The sequence below is a fragment of the Arachis stenosperma genome, chromosome 2 (genome assembly GCF_014773155.1).
Source record: "Arachis stenosperma cultivar V10309 chromosome 2, arast.V10309.gnm1.PFL2, whole genome shotgun sequence".
NCBI lineage: Eukaryota > Viridiplantae > Streptophyta > Magnoliopsida > Fabales > Fabaceae > Arachis > Arachis stenosperma.
This window is the reverse complement of record NC_080378.1, coordinates 5398860-5418648: the sequence shown is the minus strand read 5'-3', so window position 1 is coordinate 5418648 and position 19789 is coordinate 5398860. Positions and strand designations below refer to the sequence as shown.

General features: G+C 35.0%; 2 protein-coding genes across 3 annotated transcripts; one reads left to right on the top strand and one right to left on the bottom strand.

The window, feature by feature from the left end:
• Nucleotides 1-7855: 7855 nt before the first annotated feature.
• Nucleotides 7856-10435, top strand: LOC130962132 (uncharacterized). 2 transcript variants are annotated; one of them, XM_057888232.1, is made up of 3 exons: nt 7856-8655; nt 8764-9729; nt 9890-10435. In XM_057888232.1, exons 1-3 carry the CDS (start codon nt 7954-7956, stop codon nt 10247-10249), a joined length of 2028 nt encoding a protein of 675 aa, XP_057744215.1. In that variant the 5' UTR covers nt 7856-7953; the 3' UTR covers nt 10250-10435. The 2 variants fall into 2 exon arrangements, with proteins under 2 accessions (XP_057744215.1, XP_057744214.1); XM_057888231.1 differs by having other exon boundaries at nt 8764-9792.
• Nucleotides 10436-16241: 5806 nt separating this feature from the next.
• On the bottom strand, nt 16242-18453 carry LOC130962430 (uncharacterized). Its single transcript, XM_057888647.1, has 6 exons — nt 18215-18453; nt 17253-17317; nt 16969-17008; nt 16756-16781; nt 16527-16672; nt 16242-16412 (listed from the first exon to the last, which is right to left on the bottom strand). Exons 1-6 carry the CDS (start codon nt 18259-18261, stop codon nt 16242-16244), a joined length of 495 nt encoding a protein of 164 aa, XP_057744630.1. The 5' UTR covers nt 18262-18453.
• Nucleotides 18454-19789: the final 1336 nt, after the last annotated feature.

The following is a 19789-nucleotide window of genomic DNA, read 5'->3' as shown; positions in this document are numbered from 1 at the left end:
ATTAGATTATTGATTCAACTGATAAATTACAAATTAAACTATTAATTTGATCTCACATAAATAAAAAATATAAAATAATAAAAAATTTAAAATTAAAATATAAATACATATCTTCACTAACACTATAACAATAATTAAATCTCAATTTCTAAAAAGAACTAACATGAAAATAGCCATCAAATTAATTAGTGTAGATATTTAATAAAAATAAGTATTAAGTTAAAAGAATAATAAAAATGATTTAAATGTATGATTTTGCATATATGTTATTAAAGGGCAACACAATCTAGTGGTAAAGTAGGAGTAAATGGTTAAATTTATCTCTAAAAGATCACTTGTTCTTCAAATTGGTTTTTGAAAGATTTTTTTATCAAATTCGTCCTTTAAAGATTTTAAATTGGTCATATTAATCCTTCCGTCACTTCTATTGCTAATGGCATCGGAGTTTGTTGATGTGGTATATTAAGTAACATCACAACACACACCTAGTAGTCCTAATTGACTATTAATAAAATTTGCATGTTATGGTGTCACTTAACGTACCGCATTAGCAAATTTTGACACTATCAAGTATCAACAAAGAAAATGATTGAAAGACTAACATAACTAATTTAAAACTTTTAAAGGAAGAATTTGATTAAAAAAAGTTTTTTAGGGACCAATTTGAAAAACGAGTAATTTTTTAGGAATTAATTTAACTATTTATTCAACAAAATAGATACATTGTTGATTGGAGAACTTGGGTCGAGCCTTCCTTTCTTCAATTTTGGAAATTTCTATTAAACTTTTTGTGTTGGAGTATGGGATATCCGTAGATCGAGTGGGAGGGAAAAACAAACCATAAGAGAAACCTTCCGAGTCTCGATTCCAGAAACAAAGGCAACAAGAAACCCTTTATTTCATTCATTACCCCGTCTTTTCTCCGTCCTACCGATAAGAGCTAGCTCAAGTAAGCGTAATGGCATAAGAGAGCAGTAAGAGCTTAGTATCATAGCAGCACATACAGAGAAGCTTTGGAACACGTAGTGTGTGACTCGAACAGGCCAAGTTTGACTGGTTTTTAAACGGAAATGGCCCTAAAGTCGAACAAAATTGGTTAGAGGTCTAGTTCACTAGTATTTCAGTCTGATTTTTATAACTATAATTTTGTGGTAACATTTTTTTAAGTAATAATTTTTAAAAAAACATTGTTTAATAATAAGAAAACGTTACTTTAACTTTAGCAATATTTTTTAAAACACCATAACCACCATATTATTCTCATAATAGAATGGAATTTTTTTTGAAATAAAGTAAACAAAACTATTAATTCCAAGGAAAAAAAATCTATCTTTATTTGGCACAAAACTATCTAAGGCTTAGGCAAACTTCATGAAATTGGTCATAGTTCGCTTTAGTCTTAGGCGAACTTCATGCAAGTTTTGGCATAAAAAAAACTAGTTATAAGCGTTCAAAGTCTAACATAATCATGTAATAGTAGACATATGAAACTAACATAATCCTAAAACAATAGACATATGTACCTATACATATACATATACATTGTAATGTTAGTATGAAGGATTGTATAACACTCTACCACACATAACCTTACGCTTAAGTCGTAAAATAGAGGTGGCGATGTATTACAACCTCTAAAAGTAAAATACGTACATAAATATAGTTGAAACAATTCATATTTAGGAACCTTGAAAAATAAGCTAAACAAAAGCGAAAACAAAAATCATGTCATACTCGCAAAGATACGTGTAAGCCGGATAAACGAGATCATAAGGAAAGATGGCACATATATATAAAGATTGGAGTTTCAGAGATACAACTATCAAGCTCTAAATTCGACCTGCGAAGCTAAGACCGGTGATGCATGAACATCATTCTTATCTTTTCGTAGTGAATTTGCATGTAAAATTGTTGAATTAAATCAAGATTTAGGTGTTTTAAGCCACCATGAATTCTACTTTGAGTTCTTTTGTAATTTGATTCATTACAGGTAGCATTCGGGCGAGTTTGACAGAGTTCGTGTAGAAGAAAAGGAAGAAAGTAGATGCTGTCAACCCTGACCTCCTTACACTCCAATGAGCATAATTTTAAGAGTATATAAATAATTTTATAAGGCCTGGAATTGCGTGTGATTAGATTTTGAATGAATTAGGGTAAGTCTAGTTGATTAAGTTTAAATTCGAAGGGATTCTATGATTTGTGAAAATTAGTTATGAATTTTTGAAGTTGGAATGGTTGATTATGTCGGAATTGCAAATTATGATTGAGTTGTTCTTCTATTTGACAATTGTTGAGAAAAGGTGGATGATTTGTTGAGATTGAGGGAACATGTAAGGGTCGTTTAAGTCTATTTTTAGAGGTTATGTCTGATTTTTTATAAAAATATAATGATCTAGTTAAATTGAAATATGTAAATTAACTTTTGAACGTAAGATTAATGAATTGGATACTTGATAGCTGAAAATGGATGTTTAAGTGCTTGAAAATGGTTTGAGTTAAGATATTGCAAAAGTGAAAGCCGTAAAGTTTGTACAGTATGATTGAACAGAGAAAGAAAGAGATACTGCATAAGAATGTGAAACTGGTGATGAATAATGATGATGATAACTAATGATGATAATGAGAATGGTTATGTAAGAATCTGTTGCAGAGAGGCAGTCAGATAGATGGTGGTGCGACCACCGAGAACGCTTTCCTGGGATACTTAGCTACAATGCTATGCTGTAAGACAAATGTTGCTTACAGAGGTATCGAGATATACATAGTTAAAGTGTACTCCTTTAAGACAAAGGTGGCTTACAGTGAGTGTGTTGTACTCTTGTAAGACAAAAGTTGCTTGCAGTGAATGTGTTGGGCATATATAGGCTAACAAGTGCCGCTCTGCAAGACAAAGGTTGTTTGTTGTAGGTATTGCCAACAGGAAAGCCTTATCCAGATAAAGGTTGCTGGGTAACACCGGGAGCGGGTATGAACTGACAAATGAGCTCATTATCCTTTATTACCATTCGATGCCTTGATCTGTGTGTTGAGTACTTTCAGGTTTTATAGGGCAAGAATGACTTAAAGGATGGAAAGAAAACATACAAAAATAGAAGGAAAGCACAAAATGGAGTTTTTGGAAGAAACTGGCAGCGACGCGTCCGCGTGGACGACGCAAACGCGTGCTTTGCGAAAAGCGACATCCGCGCGAATGCATACATGACGCGAACGCACAGCTCATACAAAACACAGATGACGTGGACGCGTGACTGACGCGACCGCGTGGAAGAGCAACACTCCAGATGACGCGACCGCGTGACCCACGCAAACGCGTGACGTGCGCGATCTGCAGAAATTGCAGAAGTCAGTCCCAGCAACTGCTTGACCCTTTTTGGTTCAGATCCAAACCGAGAGAACACAGATTAAAGGCTATAAATTGGGAGAATTCATCCATTCATGGAACACGTCATAGAACACACATTCATACATAGTTTTAGGATTTATATGTAGTTTTTAGAGAGAGATGTTCTCTCCTCTCTCTTAGGATTATGATTTATCTTAGGCTTTAGGATTTCTTTTAGTCATTAGGATTGTTTCTTCATACCAGGTTCAATAATCTATGTTTCTCTTCTATTTTTATTTACTCTGATGCTTTTATGTGTATTTGATTGATGTTGTCCAATTGGCTTATGAACCATTCATGTTAGGATTTTCTTAGTTAATATAATTTGAGGTATTTCAGACTCATGATTGTTTTGCTCTATTTATGATTTTTTCTCCCTTTTATCCTTGGTTAATTAATTGGTAATACTTGAGTTATCAAACTCAGCAGTGGTTGAAACTCGATGATCAATTTAATTAGTCTACTTGACTTTCCTTTATTTAAAAAGGGATAACTAAGTGGGATTAAAACCCAATTCTCACCACATCTGATAATGATAACTAGGACAGGAATTCCGGTTTTTATACCTTGCCAAGAGATTTATAGTTATTGATTTATTAATTCCTGCAATCTATTTTTTGTGTTCAAAATCCTCTTAAAACCCAAAACACTGTTTTCCATAACCAATAATAAATCATACTTCCCTGCAATTCCTTGAGAAGACGACCCGATGTTTGAATACTTCGGTTAATTATTTTTATTGGGTTTGTTACTTGTGACAACCAAACGTTTGTACGAAAGGATTTTCTGTTAGTTCAAAAGCTATACTTACAACGCGATTATATTTGTGAATTTCTTTACCGATAGGAAATCCGTTCGTCAAGCATGCATGCGTACGTATGGATGCAAGCACGTGATTTCATTTAATGCAACATGTGGGTCACGATTTTTGACCTTCCAAAACCCAATCTAACTTATTTCTGAAGTATTTCAAGTCAAATTCAAGAAGAATCAAGGAGAAAGGAATTAGGTTTAGTTTAGAATGATGTTTTAAGTCATATTCTAGAGAGAGAATCTCTCTCTTCTCTTTATAATTAGGATAGATTAGATTAAATTTCTCTTAGGATTAGGTTTCAATTCTTGCTTTGATTTAGTTTTTCTTGCAATTTCTTGTTGCTACATCTTTACTCTCTTAGTTTTACATGTAGTTTCTTTTATTTGTTTATTTTTATGTTTATGAACTCTTGTTGATTTTAATTTCATTTAATGCAATATGATGTTTTATATTTCTTTGTTGTTTAATTGAGTTGTTATTATTGTTATCTTGCATGTGGTAGTTTTAGATTTTATTATTATTGCTCTTTTATGATGCTTTTATTTTATGCATGTTAAGTGTTTGTTAAAATGTCTCTTTTAATTTTAGAGTAGATTTTAGCATTCTTGACTTGAGTTGATGACTTGGAAACTCTTGAATTGTCAAAATCTAATGTTGATTGGTAATTGAAGGTTACTAGTTGATTTGAATTCCACTAACACTAATCTTTCACTAGGATTTGATTAGGACTTGTGGACTAGAGTCAATTGTACTCACTTGACTTTTCATCAATTGTTAGAGGATAATTAAGTGAGAGTAATAGACAATTCCCATCACAATTGAGGATGATAATGAAGATAAGAATTCCAATTCTCAATCCTTGTTAAGACCTTTCTTAGTGGTAGCTTTACTTTCTTGTTCCTTGTACCAAAAACCCAAAATACTTCATAACTGATAATATGCACACTTTCCTGCAATTCTTTTGAGAAACAACCCGAGGTTTAAATACTATCAATTTTTGTTGGTTTGACTTAAGTGACAAACAAATTAAACTTTGATTGAGGGTTGTCTATCGGTTTGGATCTATACTTCGACGAGATTACTTTTGTGAAAAATTTTGAACTGACGATATCCCTCACGTCAAGATTTTTAGCGCTGTTGCCGGGGAATTGCAAATGTGCGATTGTTATTGGTTATTGTATATATGTTAATATTGTGAATATTTTTGTTTCTTGCTTCCTTGATAGTTGTTGCTAGTTTTAGGAGTTTGCTTTCATTATTTCTTATTAATGTTTGTTTTTATTTTCTCTTGCTATTATGAATTCTCACCTATTTGCCTATGAGTTTGGTTATAACTATGTTGTAGGAAGTAAGAATTACAATGAAGGTTTGCATCAAGGATGAAAAAATTAAAGGTGGGAGGAGCCTCAAGCATACGGACAATCTTTACGGAAACAACCTCCTCCGGCATACTATGAGCATAATTCAACCTGTGGTGCATACCAATCCAATGGATATGATTGACCTCCTTGTGGTTATGAACCATAACCACCATATGCCTATGAACTCCCTCCTCAATATAGCCCTCAACCACCATACTCACAAGTTTCATGCCACCAAACACCTCCATGATCCTAACCTATATCCGCCATACTACCAATCTCATGTACCACACCCTTGTGACTACTATGAACGAATACCCGTTGAACTACCCCCATTTCAACACCAATACTTCCAATAGCCACAATTCCATATTTACCACCTCAATGCTCTCACCAATATGAACCACCTTCTAATTATGAAATCTTTCTCCAAACAATGAACCCCCCTCTCCACCTTAAAAAATCATGAATGACACTCTCATTTCACTTTTTTAAGAGCGATGTGAAGCTCAAAGGAGGCAAGTAGAATTCATGGCTATCTTGATCGAGGTAGTGACTAATTTAGTCTCCCCATACTTATGCATTCAAAGTACTCCCATGGCCACATGTGAAAAATCAAATGAAGAGTGTAGTATGAAAGAGACGTTAGAAACTCAAGTGGAGAATGAGGAGTGGGCTTTTGTTTGGAGCAAGTGGAGAAAGCAGAAATTGTTGAAGAGGAAGAAGTGGTTGAAGACTTAGGAGATGTTGAGTGCAAGGAAGAATCTAGAGTTGTAGATCCTTCTTCCGTTGAGTTTGAAAGTGATGTTGAGGAGGGCGAACAACCTGTAAAGCATATTAAGAATGAATACTTGGAAGAAATGGAGCAAGCAACAAGTTCTCCTAGGCTGCGTTTGTTTACAGAGACAGGACACTAAGACAGGGACACAGAGATATACGATCGTGTTTGGCAGAGGAGACATGGACAGAGACAATGTGTCCAAAGACACTGAATTAGTGTATTTTGTGTCCATCCTGACAGGAAGGACACGGAGACACTAACAAGGGACACAACTTATTTTTTATTTTTTCTTTCATTATTCTTGTTAATTTTTCATAATTATATTTTTTATTATTATATTTTTCATCTCAAATTTTTTGAACGAAAAAAAATGAGAATAAATTAGATTTTTATAATTTGTTCTAGTTTATCACCAAACAGAATACAAGAACACAATTTTGTGTCTCTGTCCATCAGTGTCTTGTCCTGTCCTGTTCTCGAAAACAAACGCAGCCCTATTAATCATGATTCCGCACCAACATATGATCTCTTTGAGTTTGTTGAATCTTCCCCCATTGAATTGGAATTGAATGTTGATGTAGACCTCACTCAACTTCCAACTTATGACTTGAGTGATTGATGCGTGAGCATCTTTACCCTTTTTTTCCTTTATTTTCCAGTATTTTTAGTTAGATTTTATTAAGTTTTATTTGATTTTAGTACAAAACTCATCTTTGGATGCTACTTTGAGTTTTTTGTGTTTTTATAATTTCAGGTGAAATTTGGAGTAATTTGACAGAGTTTTGAGCAAAAAGGAAAAAGTTGAAGCAACCCCTTTCGGCGTTCAGCGCCAGCACCACTTCACAAAACAGAGACACTTCAACCATTATGGGCGCTAAACGCCAACCTAACACCAGTCAATTCGAATCAAAGTACCATTTAAGAAGCATCTTCAAGTGGATTTAGCTTTTGTTAGTTATCTTTTATTTTATTTTTGTAAATTTTAGTTAGAAACAATATCTTTTAGTTTAGAATTTAATATTTTATTTTATTTTCAAATCAAATAGGGTTAGATATAAAAGGAAAAAGATTCATCATTGATTCGAATCTTTTGACATTCGAACCTTTTTGGACTTTTGAAGAATTCTAGTTTTCTCTATAAGTCATGAGCCATTTAACCTCATTAGTTAAGGTTATGAGCCAATAAAGATAAAAATAAAAATAAATTTATTTATATTAAAATATATTTATATTTTTAAATATTTAAATATATAAAATTAGGAATAAATTTTTGTGTTTGGGCCTCGAAGACTCTTTTTATGTTTCTAGTGGATTACATTTTTGTTGGGCAATGATTATCCATTCGAAGGTGCGTCTTTAGGCCCGTTTATTAAGCAGAGAGAAATAATTTGTTGTTGGACAACTTAGGAAGAAGAAAAAGGGTCTGACCAAGAAAACAAAAGAGGAAAAAGGGAGAAAAAAGAAGAGGAAAGTGGAAAAGGTAAAAAAACCTTGAATAGGTTAAAGTGTTAAACCGTTAAAAGGGGAATGAGAGGGTGCGGAATTTACAAATCCAATTCCGTTTTTGATCGATTTTCTGATTCCTAATCTTACCCCATCCTGATTCGCCGTCGCCATGAGCAACGATAATCAGAGGTTGTTGAACCCGAACCCGAACCCGAATCCAGAAAGGGTGCTGGCAATCCCAGTGAAGAAGAGTAATCCGGTGGAGCTGTACCGGCCGTTACGTAAGTTGGTAGAAACAAAATACTCAGAGAGCCATGCAGAGAAAGTTGAAAGCGTTCTGGAAACCCTAAACAAATGCCGCAGCGACATGGTGAAGCGAGGGGACCTCTCCCTTCCCGAGCTCCGTGACTGCCTCATCCACTACTTCAAATGCCTCTGCATGGTTGAGCCACTCTTCACCGCTATCTCCTCCGACTCCGAACCTATCAACTTTGTCTGGTACGACGCCTTCTACTCTGAGCATAACAATGGAGTCAGCTCGCAGCCCAACAGCATCCAATTGGAGATGGCTGCTGTTGTCTTCAACCTTGGCGCCGTATGCAGCCAGATTGGGGCCTCTTCCGACCGCACCACCGCCCTTGGTCGTCACCTTGCAATGGACGCCTTCAATGCCGCCGCCATATTCTTCTTGAAACTCTGGAAGGATCTCGCCAAGGACGTCTCCGCCACCCTCGACTTGACTTTCCTCTTCGCCGAGAGTCTTCACTGCCTCTTCTCCGCTCAGGCTTTGGAGCTCAAATCACAGCAACAACTCAAAGACAACAGCAGTTCGGCTTTCGAAAAATATAGATGTGCCGTTTCGTTTAAATCGGTCAGTTTTGCCCCTAGACTGATTTTACATTTTATTTTTTTTTTATTTTAGATTTTCAATATGATGATGATGATGATGATGATGATGATGATGATGATGATGATGTAGGCTTCTGAGCATTATCAGAGAGCGTATGATCTGATAGTAGGTGATTCGGTTGCAACCGAGCATGTCCACAAATTTGACCAAACCTGGATAACTCATCTTCATCAGAAGAAGGAATTCTTTCAAGTGGAGGCACGTCAGAGGCTATCATCCGTCCAACCCATATCCCAGCCACTTAGATCATTCTCATCTATCTGTGCTCTTGATCATGATGCAGAATCTGTCAATGAAAAATTAGTTAGAGCGATTTGCTGGCGTGTGGACCTGTGGATGCCCAAGCTAGAAGGAGTATACCTTGACCTCGTCCTTTCCGAGGACAGCCCTTTCAAGATTATGGATGGTGGAAAGCTGGTGGCTAACCCATGGGACATGCCTCCTCCTTATCCAACATATGTTGCAATCCCCTCATCTTCGTCTTCGTCTTCGTCACATATTCTGGCATTGCCTTTGAAGAAGAGTGAGCCGTTGGACCTCTACGAGTCCTTGCGCAATTACTTTGTCCTCAAATACTCTGAGAGTGTGGCAAAGAGTGTAGAAGGCCTTCTCGAATTGCTAAACAAATTGCGTAGTGAAATGCTGCGTGATGACCTCTCTCTACCCTTGCGCCGTGACTGCCTCATCCGCTATTACAAATGCCTTTGCATGATTGAGCCTTTGTTCCCCATGACTTCCTCATCCAACCCACCTATCTTTGTTTGGTACAATGCCTTCAACCCACAACAGAACTCTTCTCAGCACAACATCCATTTGGAGAAGGCCTCTGTTCTCTTCAACCTGGGAGCCCTCGGCTCCCACATTGCTCTCTCCTGCGATCTCACCACCATCCAAGGCCAGCGCATTGCCATAGACGCCTTACATGATGCTTCATATTGGTTCTTAATACTAACGCATGAGGCTGAGAAGGCATCTGCCACCATTGACTTGTCAATAAGCTGCACCCAGATGCTGCACGAGATAATAAGCGCGCAGGTTGCTGACTTGGAATGCAATTTTCCTCAAATCCGTTATGTATCAGTTTGTGGTGGATGTCCTGTATGAATCGTCATCTACCTTTTCGGTTGATCTTTTCTTACCGCATTTTATTTTTGTCAATCTTGATTTCTTGAATTGTTTGATTGGGATAATGTAGGTTTTTGTGCTTTATCGGAAAGCTTTTGACATGTCGACATTGGGGCCTTTAGCTGAGACTCGTGTTCAATCCTTGATAGCTCAACATCTTCTGTCGATTATGAGAACCTGCGTTATTGAATTTGCTCCTAGTGATGTCACTGAACAATTTCTTGTAGGATATTGTAAGGCTGCACAATTTCTTACAGGGTATCGTATTCCAGTGGGATGTCAACCACCATGCTTGGACCTTCTCTCCAAGACTGGCCCTGTCATGATTAAGGATGGAAATCTTGTGGCCAACCTTAGTGGCAGTGACATTCGCATTGGAGGAGATGGTCTCCCAGGAGACCACAGTAACATGGCCATAGACCAAAACTGAACAATCTTGTTGATGTGTGAATACTGAATAGATTCCTTCTTATTCTTCACTAATTTGTAGTGATTTGTATGCCTCTGATTTCGTAGCCTTTGTTCGTTAGGTAGATAGAAGGTATCAAATTTTGTGACATGTGGTAGTAAAGGGAGTGATTTATTCTTTTCTTTTATTTTAATAATGTATTTATTTTGCTTGGTTCTCCACGAATTTTCAATCAAATACTTTGGTCATAATAAATTTTTATTATTTCAAAAAAATTTTATAATTATTCTTGTCAGACAAATTTATCTTCCCATTACTTTTAAAGTCTTTGAAAACCAGTGTTTCCTTTGAACCAAAATTTGGTGGATTATTCTTGTTTTGCAAATAAAACAGTTGTGAAATTACTGTGAAGAGAAGGAATAGTCTCTCACCCTTTCTCTAATTTATTTTCTATTTTTTCCTTTGGAAAATAGCAAATTAGGTATTTCTTTTGTTTGGAATGTGGAAGAGAATACATTTGTGTGGTTTTATTCTTTATTATAACAAATTTTCTCGTGTTCTTGTTTGAGAATTGAGATCAATTAATCATTTTTGTTCAAAACTATTGCTTCTATTGTTATTCAAATCCTTCAAAATTTATTGTTTGTATCTACACAATTTTTCTGATGTGCTGCTATCAGATCCATTGATGAGTTCGGCATTGTTCATTGTGATTTTCTTACCTAACCAGGTTGAAGGTTCACTGGTCATTTTGTATTGTTGGTAAACTAGTCATGATTAAATTAGTTTGATGTCATCTGGTAGAGTCATTTCTTTTCTGATGATATCTATTTGTATAAGAACCTGGGTAGTCCCAAATTCAAAGTAAAAAAAACGAAAAAAAAGAAGAGGAATTTCTTCTTTGGTATTAAATGATTTTCTTGTTAGTTTTTTTTTTTTTTTTATATGTACAAAATCCAATCTTATTGTGTGTGGATGCACATAATTTCTTCTACTTTTTGGGATTTCCCACTTAGTCTTTCCGATTGTATTTTGTAAAGCAATTGCCATTCTCTGGATGATGATGAGATTAACAATGATATTGATGGATCATGATTAGTCAATTCAAACTTTTTTTGGCTTTAATTCACTTCAGTAAATTGTTCGGTTCATGGTTTACACTCAAATTTATAAAATATAATTGAACTAAGAATCTCTTTTGTTGGCTCCTCATTAGAGTTGTTATTAACTATAATATCTTTTTGTTTTAGCCTTCTTATTATTCATTATCTGCAACCTTATATAAAAATTCATAATGAATTTCTTTATAATTCTATTTTGTAGATCCCTCTTTTATTCTAAATGGTTAATTATCAAATCTAATGTCCATTTTTTATAAATAAATATATGACCCCTTAAATGTACCCAACTCATTCTTTAGCAAGCATGTATAATAGAAGGTGAATTTGGTAATATTCTAGATAAATAAATAAAATAAGTCAATTTGATTAGATTTTATTATTGTTGTGGCATTGTTGATTGTTCTCTCCATTTTTTTTTTTTTGTGGCAAACAGCATACTCAATTTTTTTTGCTTTTGGGAAGTAATATTAACTAGTGTATAATCTATTCTTAATATATAAAAGTAGATGGATAAGTTTTTTCACACTATTTTTAAGATATGTTTTTTTTTTCTACTAATGCCATGTCAGCAACATTGTTTACTTGGCAAAATTTTAGAAACAACCATTCAATTATTATTTCCAAATCAGCAAAAAAATAAAATATACAAAAAAAACTAAAAAACACCAATAATTAGAAATTAATAGTGTCGGACCAAATTTGTAACCTACAAAGACATTGAATCCATATTCTTATATTTATTATATCTTATCGTTATAAACAATACAATAAATTTATAACCTAATAATTAATTTCTATAAATAACTTATTAAATGTAATAAATATCCATATTACAAATGTCATAATAATATTATTAATCATAATAAATTTTACGTTTTAAATATTCAAATTTCATACTATTTGACCTACTTATATAAGTCTCTTATCACCGTTCCTTTAAATAACATCAAATTTAACACAAAAAATTTATTTCTGAAATACACAACATCTCAAATTTACTCGAGCATCATTCTTTGGACAATATCACCAAACAAACCGACGATTTATTTATCAAAGTTTGCATGGTTCGTCTATGGAAAACATTAACACCCACTAATGAAGAGGAGCCTCTTTGCTTAGAAATGATTATATTAGATGAAAAGGAGACAACTATATTTGTGGCACATATAATCAAACACCACAATTGTGGCACACTAAAAAAAATTGTTGAGCACAATTGCTTCAAATCTAATGACACTCTAGAAAAATTTGTGCAACCTCACACTTATATTTGAAAATTATGGACGACCTTATCCTTTTTTGCAGAGGCTTCAGTTGGACAGGCTGAGATTATTAATAAAGTGTTAACTGCCTTTTGTGATAGCTCTGGCCAAAAAGTAAATAAGGAGAAGACTCATATTTTCTTTTCCGAAAATATTGATCACACTGTCAATGATGACATTAGGAGGGTCCTCCAATTCTCTATCATGCAGGACTTGGGAAAATATCTGGGAGTTCCGATCATTCACTCCAGAGTCACAAAAAATACTTATAATGATATCATCATCAAGCTTCAATTGCGCTTGAACAATTGGAAGGCATCTTCCCTCTCCTTGGTAGGGAGGTCAACCCTGGTGAAATCTGTGCTTACTTCCTTGCCTAGTTATACTATGCAAATTGCCTTTCTACCTGTCTCTACTTGTAATATGATTGATTCCAAATGCAGAAACTTTCTATGGGGGAAAACAGAGAATGTCAAAAAGGTTCACCTGGTTAGCTGGAAGAAAGTTAACATGCCGAAAGTAAAAGGCGGCATGGGTATCAGGCATGCAAGAACCTTAAATCATACTTTCATGATGAAGGTTGGCTGGGGTTTGGTTGAGAGAAGAGATAGTCTTTGGTCCAAGGTGTTGAGGACTAAATACAAATGCGGTAACGACATCATGCCTAACATCAGGAGGAGAACCAAGCATTCAAATATATGGAAAGGGGTCTATTCAACTTGGAAAGATGTCGAGAGCAACACGACTTGGCATATTGGAGATGGTGCAAGCATAAACTTTTGAAACCACAATTGGATGGCAAAAGCAGGACCTTTGGACCAATACTCAAAAAAGATAATTAACCCAAATGATTATAAACGGATGTTACATGATTTCCTCCTTGTTTTAGGTGATTGGGACTTGGAAAAGATTCGTGAATGGATCCTGGAGGACTGGGTCTCTAAGATTGCTGCCATGGCCCCTTTATCCCCGTGGAAGAATGCTGATCAGGCTGCCTGGGATCCTAGTACAGATGGAATGTTTACTGTGAAATCAGCTTATGAAACTTTGAATACGGACCTCACTGAAAATGATCACGTGTTTCGGTTTATTTGGGACTGGAAAGGGCCCGAGAGGATTAGAACTTTTTTGTGGCTACTGGCTAATGATGCTCTTCTTACTAATCACAACCAACGAAGGAGGAACTTGACTAGTGAAGCAAATTGCCCAAGATGCAATTCCAATGAGGAAACTGTCTTACATGCGGTCAGGGATTGCCCTACAGTAAGGTTAGTTTGGCGAGCTCTTCTATCCCACCAGAGAAATCAACACTTCTTCAGCTTGGATATTCGTGATTGGTTATGCTCAAACCTAGAAGCTAAGGACTCCTGGCCCATTACCTTCGGTGTTGGAGTTTCCTCCCTTTGGTATCTCCGGAACAAGTTTGTTTTTGAAGGTTCATTCACTATGCCAAAAGATTTTGCTACCTCTATTATGATTCGTGCCAAAGAGATTTCGAACTGGTGCCGAAAAAAGTCATCCCACGCTCGATTAACACCAACTCTAAGTTATGCATTAGATGGATTCCTCCTGATGAGGGTATTATTAAAATAAATGTGGATGGTTCGGTTTTTGCTCAGACAAATATTGCTATGTATGGGGGAGTGTTCAGAGATTTTATGGGAACTTGCTTCATGAGTTTCTCATGTAATCTTGGAACTTGCTCGATCATGCACGCCGAACTTTGGGCTATTATTAAAGGTCTCCAAATTGCAGCTGCTAATGAGATGAATGATGTGATTATAGAATCAGACTCGCAAATGGCAATTAAGCTCGTCTAAGAAGGTTGCCCTCTGTTGCACCCGTGCTATTCCCTACTGCAAGACACTAATATTCTGGTCCGACGAATCCATCACGTGAGTATGTGCCATACCCTCCGTGAAGCAAACTTTTGTGCGGATGTCATGGCCAAGAAGGGACATCAACTTGGAATTGGTTTGCATTTATTTGATCATCCTATTTCTGAGCTCTATCTTCCTATGCTATTTGATTGTGCGGGATCTTATAGGTTTAGAGGCTCTGCGTAGTCGGGTTCTGTTTTCTGGTTTTCGGGGTCCTGACCCCTCCCCCCACACCAAAAAAAAAATATTTGAAAATTGTTGAGCACAATTGCTTCAAATCTAATGACACTCCAGAAAAATTTGTGCAACCTCACACTTATATTTGAAGTCAAAATAAATGATTTTAATCGAAAAAAAAATTCAATAATACACTGTTGCCAAGACATCATTTTTATTTCTAATTTAAATTATTCAGTGATTATAAAAACCAACTTCGCCAACACTAATATTATCAAGCGAATATCACATACCCATCAAGGGATTAAGGAGAAAGAAAATCATACAAATTCAAGACACACATTCGGAAAAAGAACATACATGCAATGATAGAACAAACAACACAATAAAAAGTGCATACAACTTAACAATTCATAAATAACATCCCTTTATAAGAACATACGACAAAAAGCAAAAAATAACTCTAATAACAACCAATAATAAAGAAAAAGGAAGACGAGCTCCACATAAGAAGACTAAGTCCATCAACTAAATAAATGCAAAAATCAAACCACCAAATAAAAGTGTCACTTTGTACAACTCCAACGTCCAAATCTTTTGTATTACAAATTATTTTAAATAAAACATATTTTAAATTTAACTTTAGTTTACACATATTTAATTTAATTCTACAAAATATAACAATTTTTAATATTTATTATATATTATCATTAATTTACTGCCCCACGCATCGCGCGCAGGTCTCATTTTAGTTAAGTAAACTATTGTAGTTTTTCCTACAAAGTTTATTGTTAGGCTGTTAAATATTTTATTTTAGTTAGTATTCAATTTTGTGTATCTTTTTTAACATTTTATGATGTTTGGATATAAGACATTCTTTTTAACTATTTATAAGACTAAAAACTTTATACATATGCTAGAACTTTAAAGACTTAAATTAGCCTCAGGGCCATATTAGAAATATTAAGATTTGATATATATATATATATATATAGAGAGAGAGAGAGAGAGAGAAAGATAAATAATCTCTAATTAATCAAATTTAGTTACAAATAAATCTATCATTTTTTTAAATACAGAATACATAGGACTTCTATAAATTATTACCTCCATTTTTCTATTTATAATGGTTTTAAAAAGATAATTTTCATAAATAAATCATTTGCACACAAATATTACCCAAATGTCTTAAAACGAATTGCACTACAAGTTTGTTCCCAATAGATTTAAGAGTTACAGGAGTATCAAAGCTTATAACTTTCTTATATACCAAAAGTACCAAGAAACTGGCAACATAGACACAATGGAGTTAAATCATCCAAAAAAGAAAAAATACGACATAACCTCCATGTCCATCATCATTTCCCTATACAAAACCCAAAGCAAGAACATATTATGAGCCAGTTTAGGAGAACCCTTTGTATAGAGAGACCCTTATGTACCTATCAAGATATCAAAGCTGAAGCAATGGTAATACACTCATGCCATTACAACCCCAAAGATGGACAACAGTAATAACATCATCCGGGCTGGGAATGGTTGCTTTCCGTTTTTCTTACAACCTTCAACTGCTCTACTCTTTTGTGCCTTCTTCCTTAGAATTTGAACCCTTCTCCAAAAGAGCCTTTGAACTTGTGTCGCCGGGCTCCGCTTCTGATGCCTGCTCGGGAGAAACTTGTTGAGAAAGCTGCTGCTCCTGGTTGTACTTCTTCACATACTTAGGAACATTTTCCTGAATATTGCCCTGCATGGAAAAATTATCAAAACAAGGGGCGTTAATGGCGAAAGTGGGATACAAATTGTAGAGACATTGCTAAATTCTATCGTGATTCATGAAAGGATAATGCAATAGACTGACTTGCAATTGAAAGAAAGGGAAGATCTTGCTAAACGCTGCTTCCCAGTGGTGGTGGTGTTTATACTGCCGATGGTTGGGCTGTTGTCCATAAAGAATGAAGTGCAAGAACACACTATGCCTAGCTCTGATTTGGTGAGGCAAGACAACTATCTTCCAAAGAAAGAAGTATGACAAGAAATGGAAAGAATTAGAATTTGATTAGAATACGAAGAAGATACAACGTACTCACCATGAATGAAAGAATCCCCAAGCATGCTGCATTCGTAAATTAGAAAGTTCAGTATAGACCATCAGAAAGCTGTATAAAACAGTTATCAAACATCTACTATTACTATCAGATACAAGCTACTTGTGTAAAAGGAAATAACCACAATCCAAACGTTAAACCATAAGATTAAAAAACAAATCACATCCAGAACTTCATAACTGGAATCAATCTGACCTTGCAAAAGACCACATAGGATTCCAACCTTCAGGATGAACTGCAGCGGCAACAAGACACAGAAATATTAAATCAAAACCAGTATCTCATACTGTAAATTGACTTGTGCTATATCAGATAAAAGAACTTATAATCACTCAGATAAACAAATCTTTTTCTGCGTCAAGAACCGTCCATTAGGTTATAGTCATGCTACAATATAGAAAGCACACATTGAGTCGATATCATGATAAAACACATTTGGAAATGAGAATTGACAAGCATACAGTAGCAAGAAGGATCACCTGATTCCAGGAGGCTTATATGGGTATTCCGGAGGAAACTTGATTTTTTCCGTAGTAATGTCCGCCTAACAAGAGGAAAACATAACTAAGAATTGATAGCAATACATAAGCTTGGACATTTTTGAAATAACAAATCTCAAGAAACACAGGGAACACAAAAATGTTACAAATGTTGGTAGTAGGTTCTAAGGAAGACAAAGCACACAGAGATAATAACTCACTTCATCACATATCTAAAATTTCTTCAACCAGCTTGTGTCTCTACCCACTGAAAAGAAAATGGGACTTTTTCTTTTAGAGCTCTGTGAGAGTTATGCAAGAAACAAAGTCCCAGATTTGAGAGTGATAAGAAAAGAAAAAACAGGGATGTGTTTAATGATAAGGCTTTCAATTGGAAGCTTGAATGATTTTTATATCTCATAGCTATAATTTGAGTTGTTTATCATGGGTTATCGTGCATGGATTGGACATCTATATGAATAATTCTTCATGGCCATGAATCGTTGAGATTTTTCTGAGACCTCACTGTGGCTTAATACCCCCTTGACAAGTTGATGTGAGTTGACCAACCCCTTTAAGGCTCACAGTACCTTCCTGGCCAGTTCACAAACTCTCATTCTCTAAATTGAGACATCAAAACAAATTCAATAAAATGTTCACTTAGCATAAAAGATGAGCGTAAACTTACATTTGCAAAAGTAAACATAAAGAAATTGATGAATGACGATTAAAAAATGCTCAGCTCCCAAATCAAAAGGGCTTCTTCCTTTTTCTTTCATTTATGACTTCTTCGTTCAGTCACAAGCTAAAAGGCATCTTTCAATAACATATCACAATGATCAAACACACTAATTGTCCAAGAACCATTTCCAACAAACTAAAATCACATATTTATAGAATTTCTAATCAAACTAATACTCTGAAGAAAATTTATTCATTGTCCATTTGGAAAACGGCTTTACCTTAACATATCCAATTGTTGAGTCCGTTTCTGCTTTGCTTTCCTCATAATCAGGCTCCGGATCGGTAAAATTAAAATCACCACCTATTTGGATTTTCTCCTTTTGTTGTATAGCCCTCCACTTCAGCAGTTCTTTCACCCCGAGTCCCCTGTGTTTACTCTTCATCATCATCTCACGAAAATTCAAATTCATATTCAAATGTAACTTGTATTTTCTATCCAACTACAAAATTGATTATTCTACAAATAAAATAAAATAAAATAAAGATTGTGCTACGCTGCAAGACATGCATCAACCAAGTAAAAATAATCTTGTCCTCATGTTTTAATCCCAGCTACAATAGATGATCAATTCTAACAATTCAACCACCCCAAAGAACAAAAAGGACAGAGAGAAAAATTCATTCTTGAGTACTGGTGCGGAATTTACAACCCACACTACTTACCGGCAAGTGCACCAGGTCGTACCAAGTAATACCTTACGTGAGTAAGGGTCGATCTCACGAGAATTGATGGATCAAGCAACAATGATTGATTGATTGGTTTAGTTAGACAAGCAAAAATTGGTTTTGAGATGTTCAAAAGATTTAAGTTTGAATTCAAAATATTAAAAGTATAAACAATTAAATAAATTGGGAATAAAATATGGATAAACAGTTAAGGCTTTAGAGTTATCTATTTTTTCGGATTAACTTTTTTTACTAACTATTTTAACTATGTAGGATTTAATTTATGGCAAACTATATGTGACTAGACCCTAATTCCTTAGACCTTTCTAGTCTCCTCTAAAGTTTATCAACGGCCAATTCCTTGGTCAATTAATTCCAATTAGAGGGTAAAAATCAATTTTCAGTTTTCATGCCACAAAAACTCTAATTACCCAAAAATAAGGGGATTATATGTCACGTATCCCATTAAATCCAAATAATTAAAATTTAGGAGAATATGTTTTCAAGCTGTTGTTCAAGTATAGAGCTTTTCCAAGTTATACAAGAACTCAAATAGAAAGAGGGTCATACTTCCGTTCCACCCAAATTCATAAAATAAAGAGCGAAAACAATTCTTAAATTATAAATCCATACATAAATTAAAATAGAAAAAGTAATAAAATTAATCCATAGAAATAGACAGAACTTCTAACCTTAACAATGGAGGATTAGTTGTTCATGGAATATAGAATGTAAATTTGTATAGAATTTCCTGATGGAATTCCTCTAATCTAATGTTGTACCTAATAGAAGAGAAGTCTCCCCTTTTTATAACTAATCCTAATTAATTTAAAATCTAATTATTTAAAAATAAAAATAATATCTTTTCCTAAAAGATAAGATTTGAATTTAAATTCGAATTAATTAATAGATCTTCAGTTGATGGGTGGGGACCACTTGCTTTGTCCATTCTGCAACTTCTAATCTGTATTTTCTGGGCTGGAAAATGGGTCAAAAACAGCCCAGAAGTCGTAACCAGCATTTTCTGTATTATTGCAGATCGCGCATGTGACGCGTCCGCGTCGTCCACGCGCTCGCGTCATTTGTGCAGATTCCAGTCCACGCGTTCGCGTCAGGCACGCGATCGC

Bases quoted from the DNA above. Each gene is read 5' to 3' on its own strand.
- LOC130962430 (XM_057888647.1), bottom strand. From the start codon at position 18,261: ATGAGGAAAGCAAAGCAGAAACGGACTCAACAATTGGATATGTTAAG. The intron at 17,318-18,214 runs GTAAAGCCGTTT...TCCTCTTGTTAG, and splicing joins CAACAATTGGATATGTTAAG to GCGGACATTACTACGGAAAA. The intron at 16,413-16,526 runs GTCAGTCTATTG...TTTTCCATGCAG, and splicing joins TCCCTTTCTTTCAATTGCAA to GGCAATATTCAGGAAAATGT.
- LOC130962132 (XM_057888231.1), top strand. From the start codon at position 7,954: ATGAGCAACGATAATCAGAGGTTGTTGAACCCGAACCCGAACCCGAAT. The intron at 8,656-8,763 runs GTCAGTTTTGCC...ATGATGATGTAG, and splicing joins GTGCCGTTTCGTTTAAATCG to GCTTCTGAGCATTATCAGAG. The intron at 9,793-9,889 runs GTATGAATCGTC...GGGATAATGTAG, and splicing joins CAGTTTGTGGTGGATGTCCT to GTTTTTGTGCTTTATCGGAA.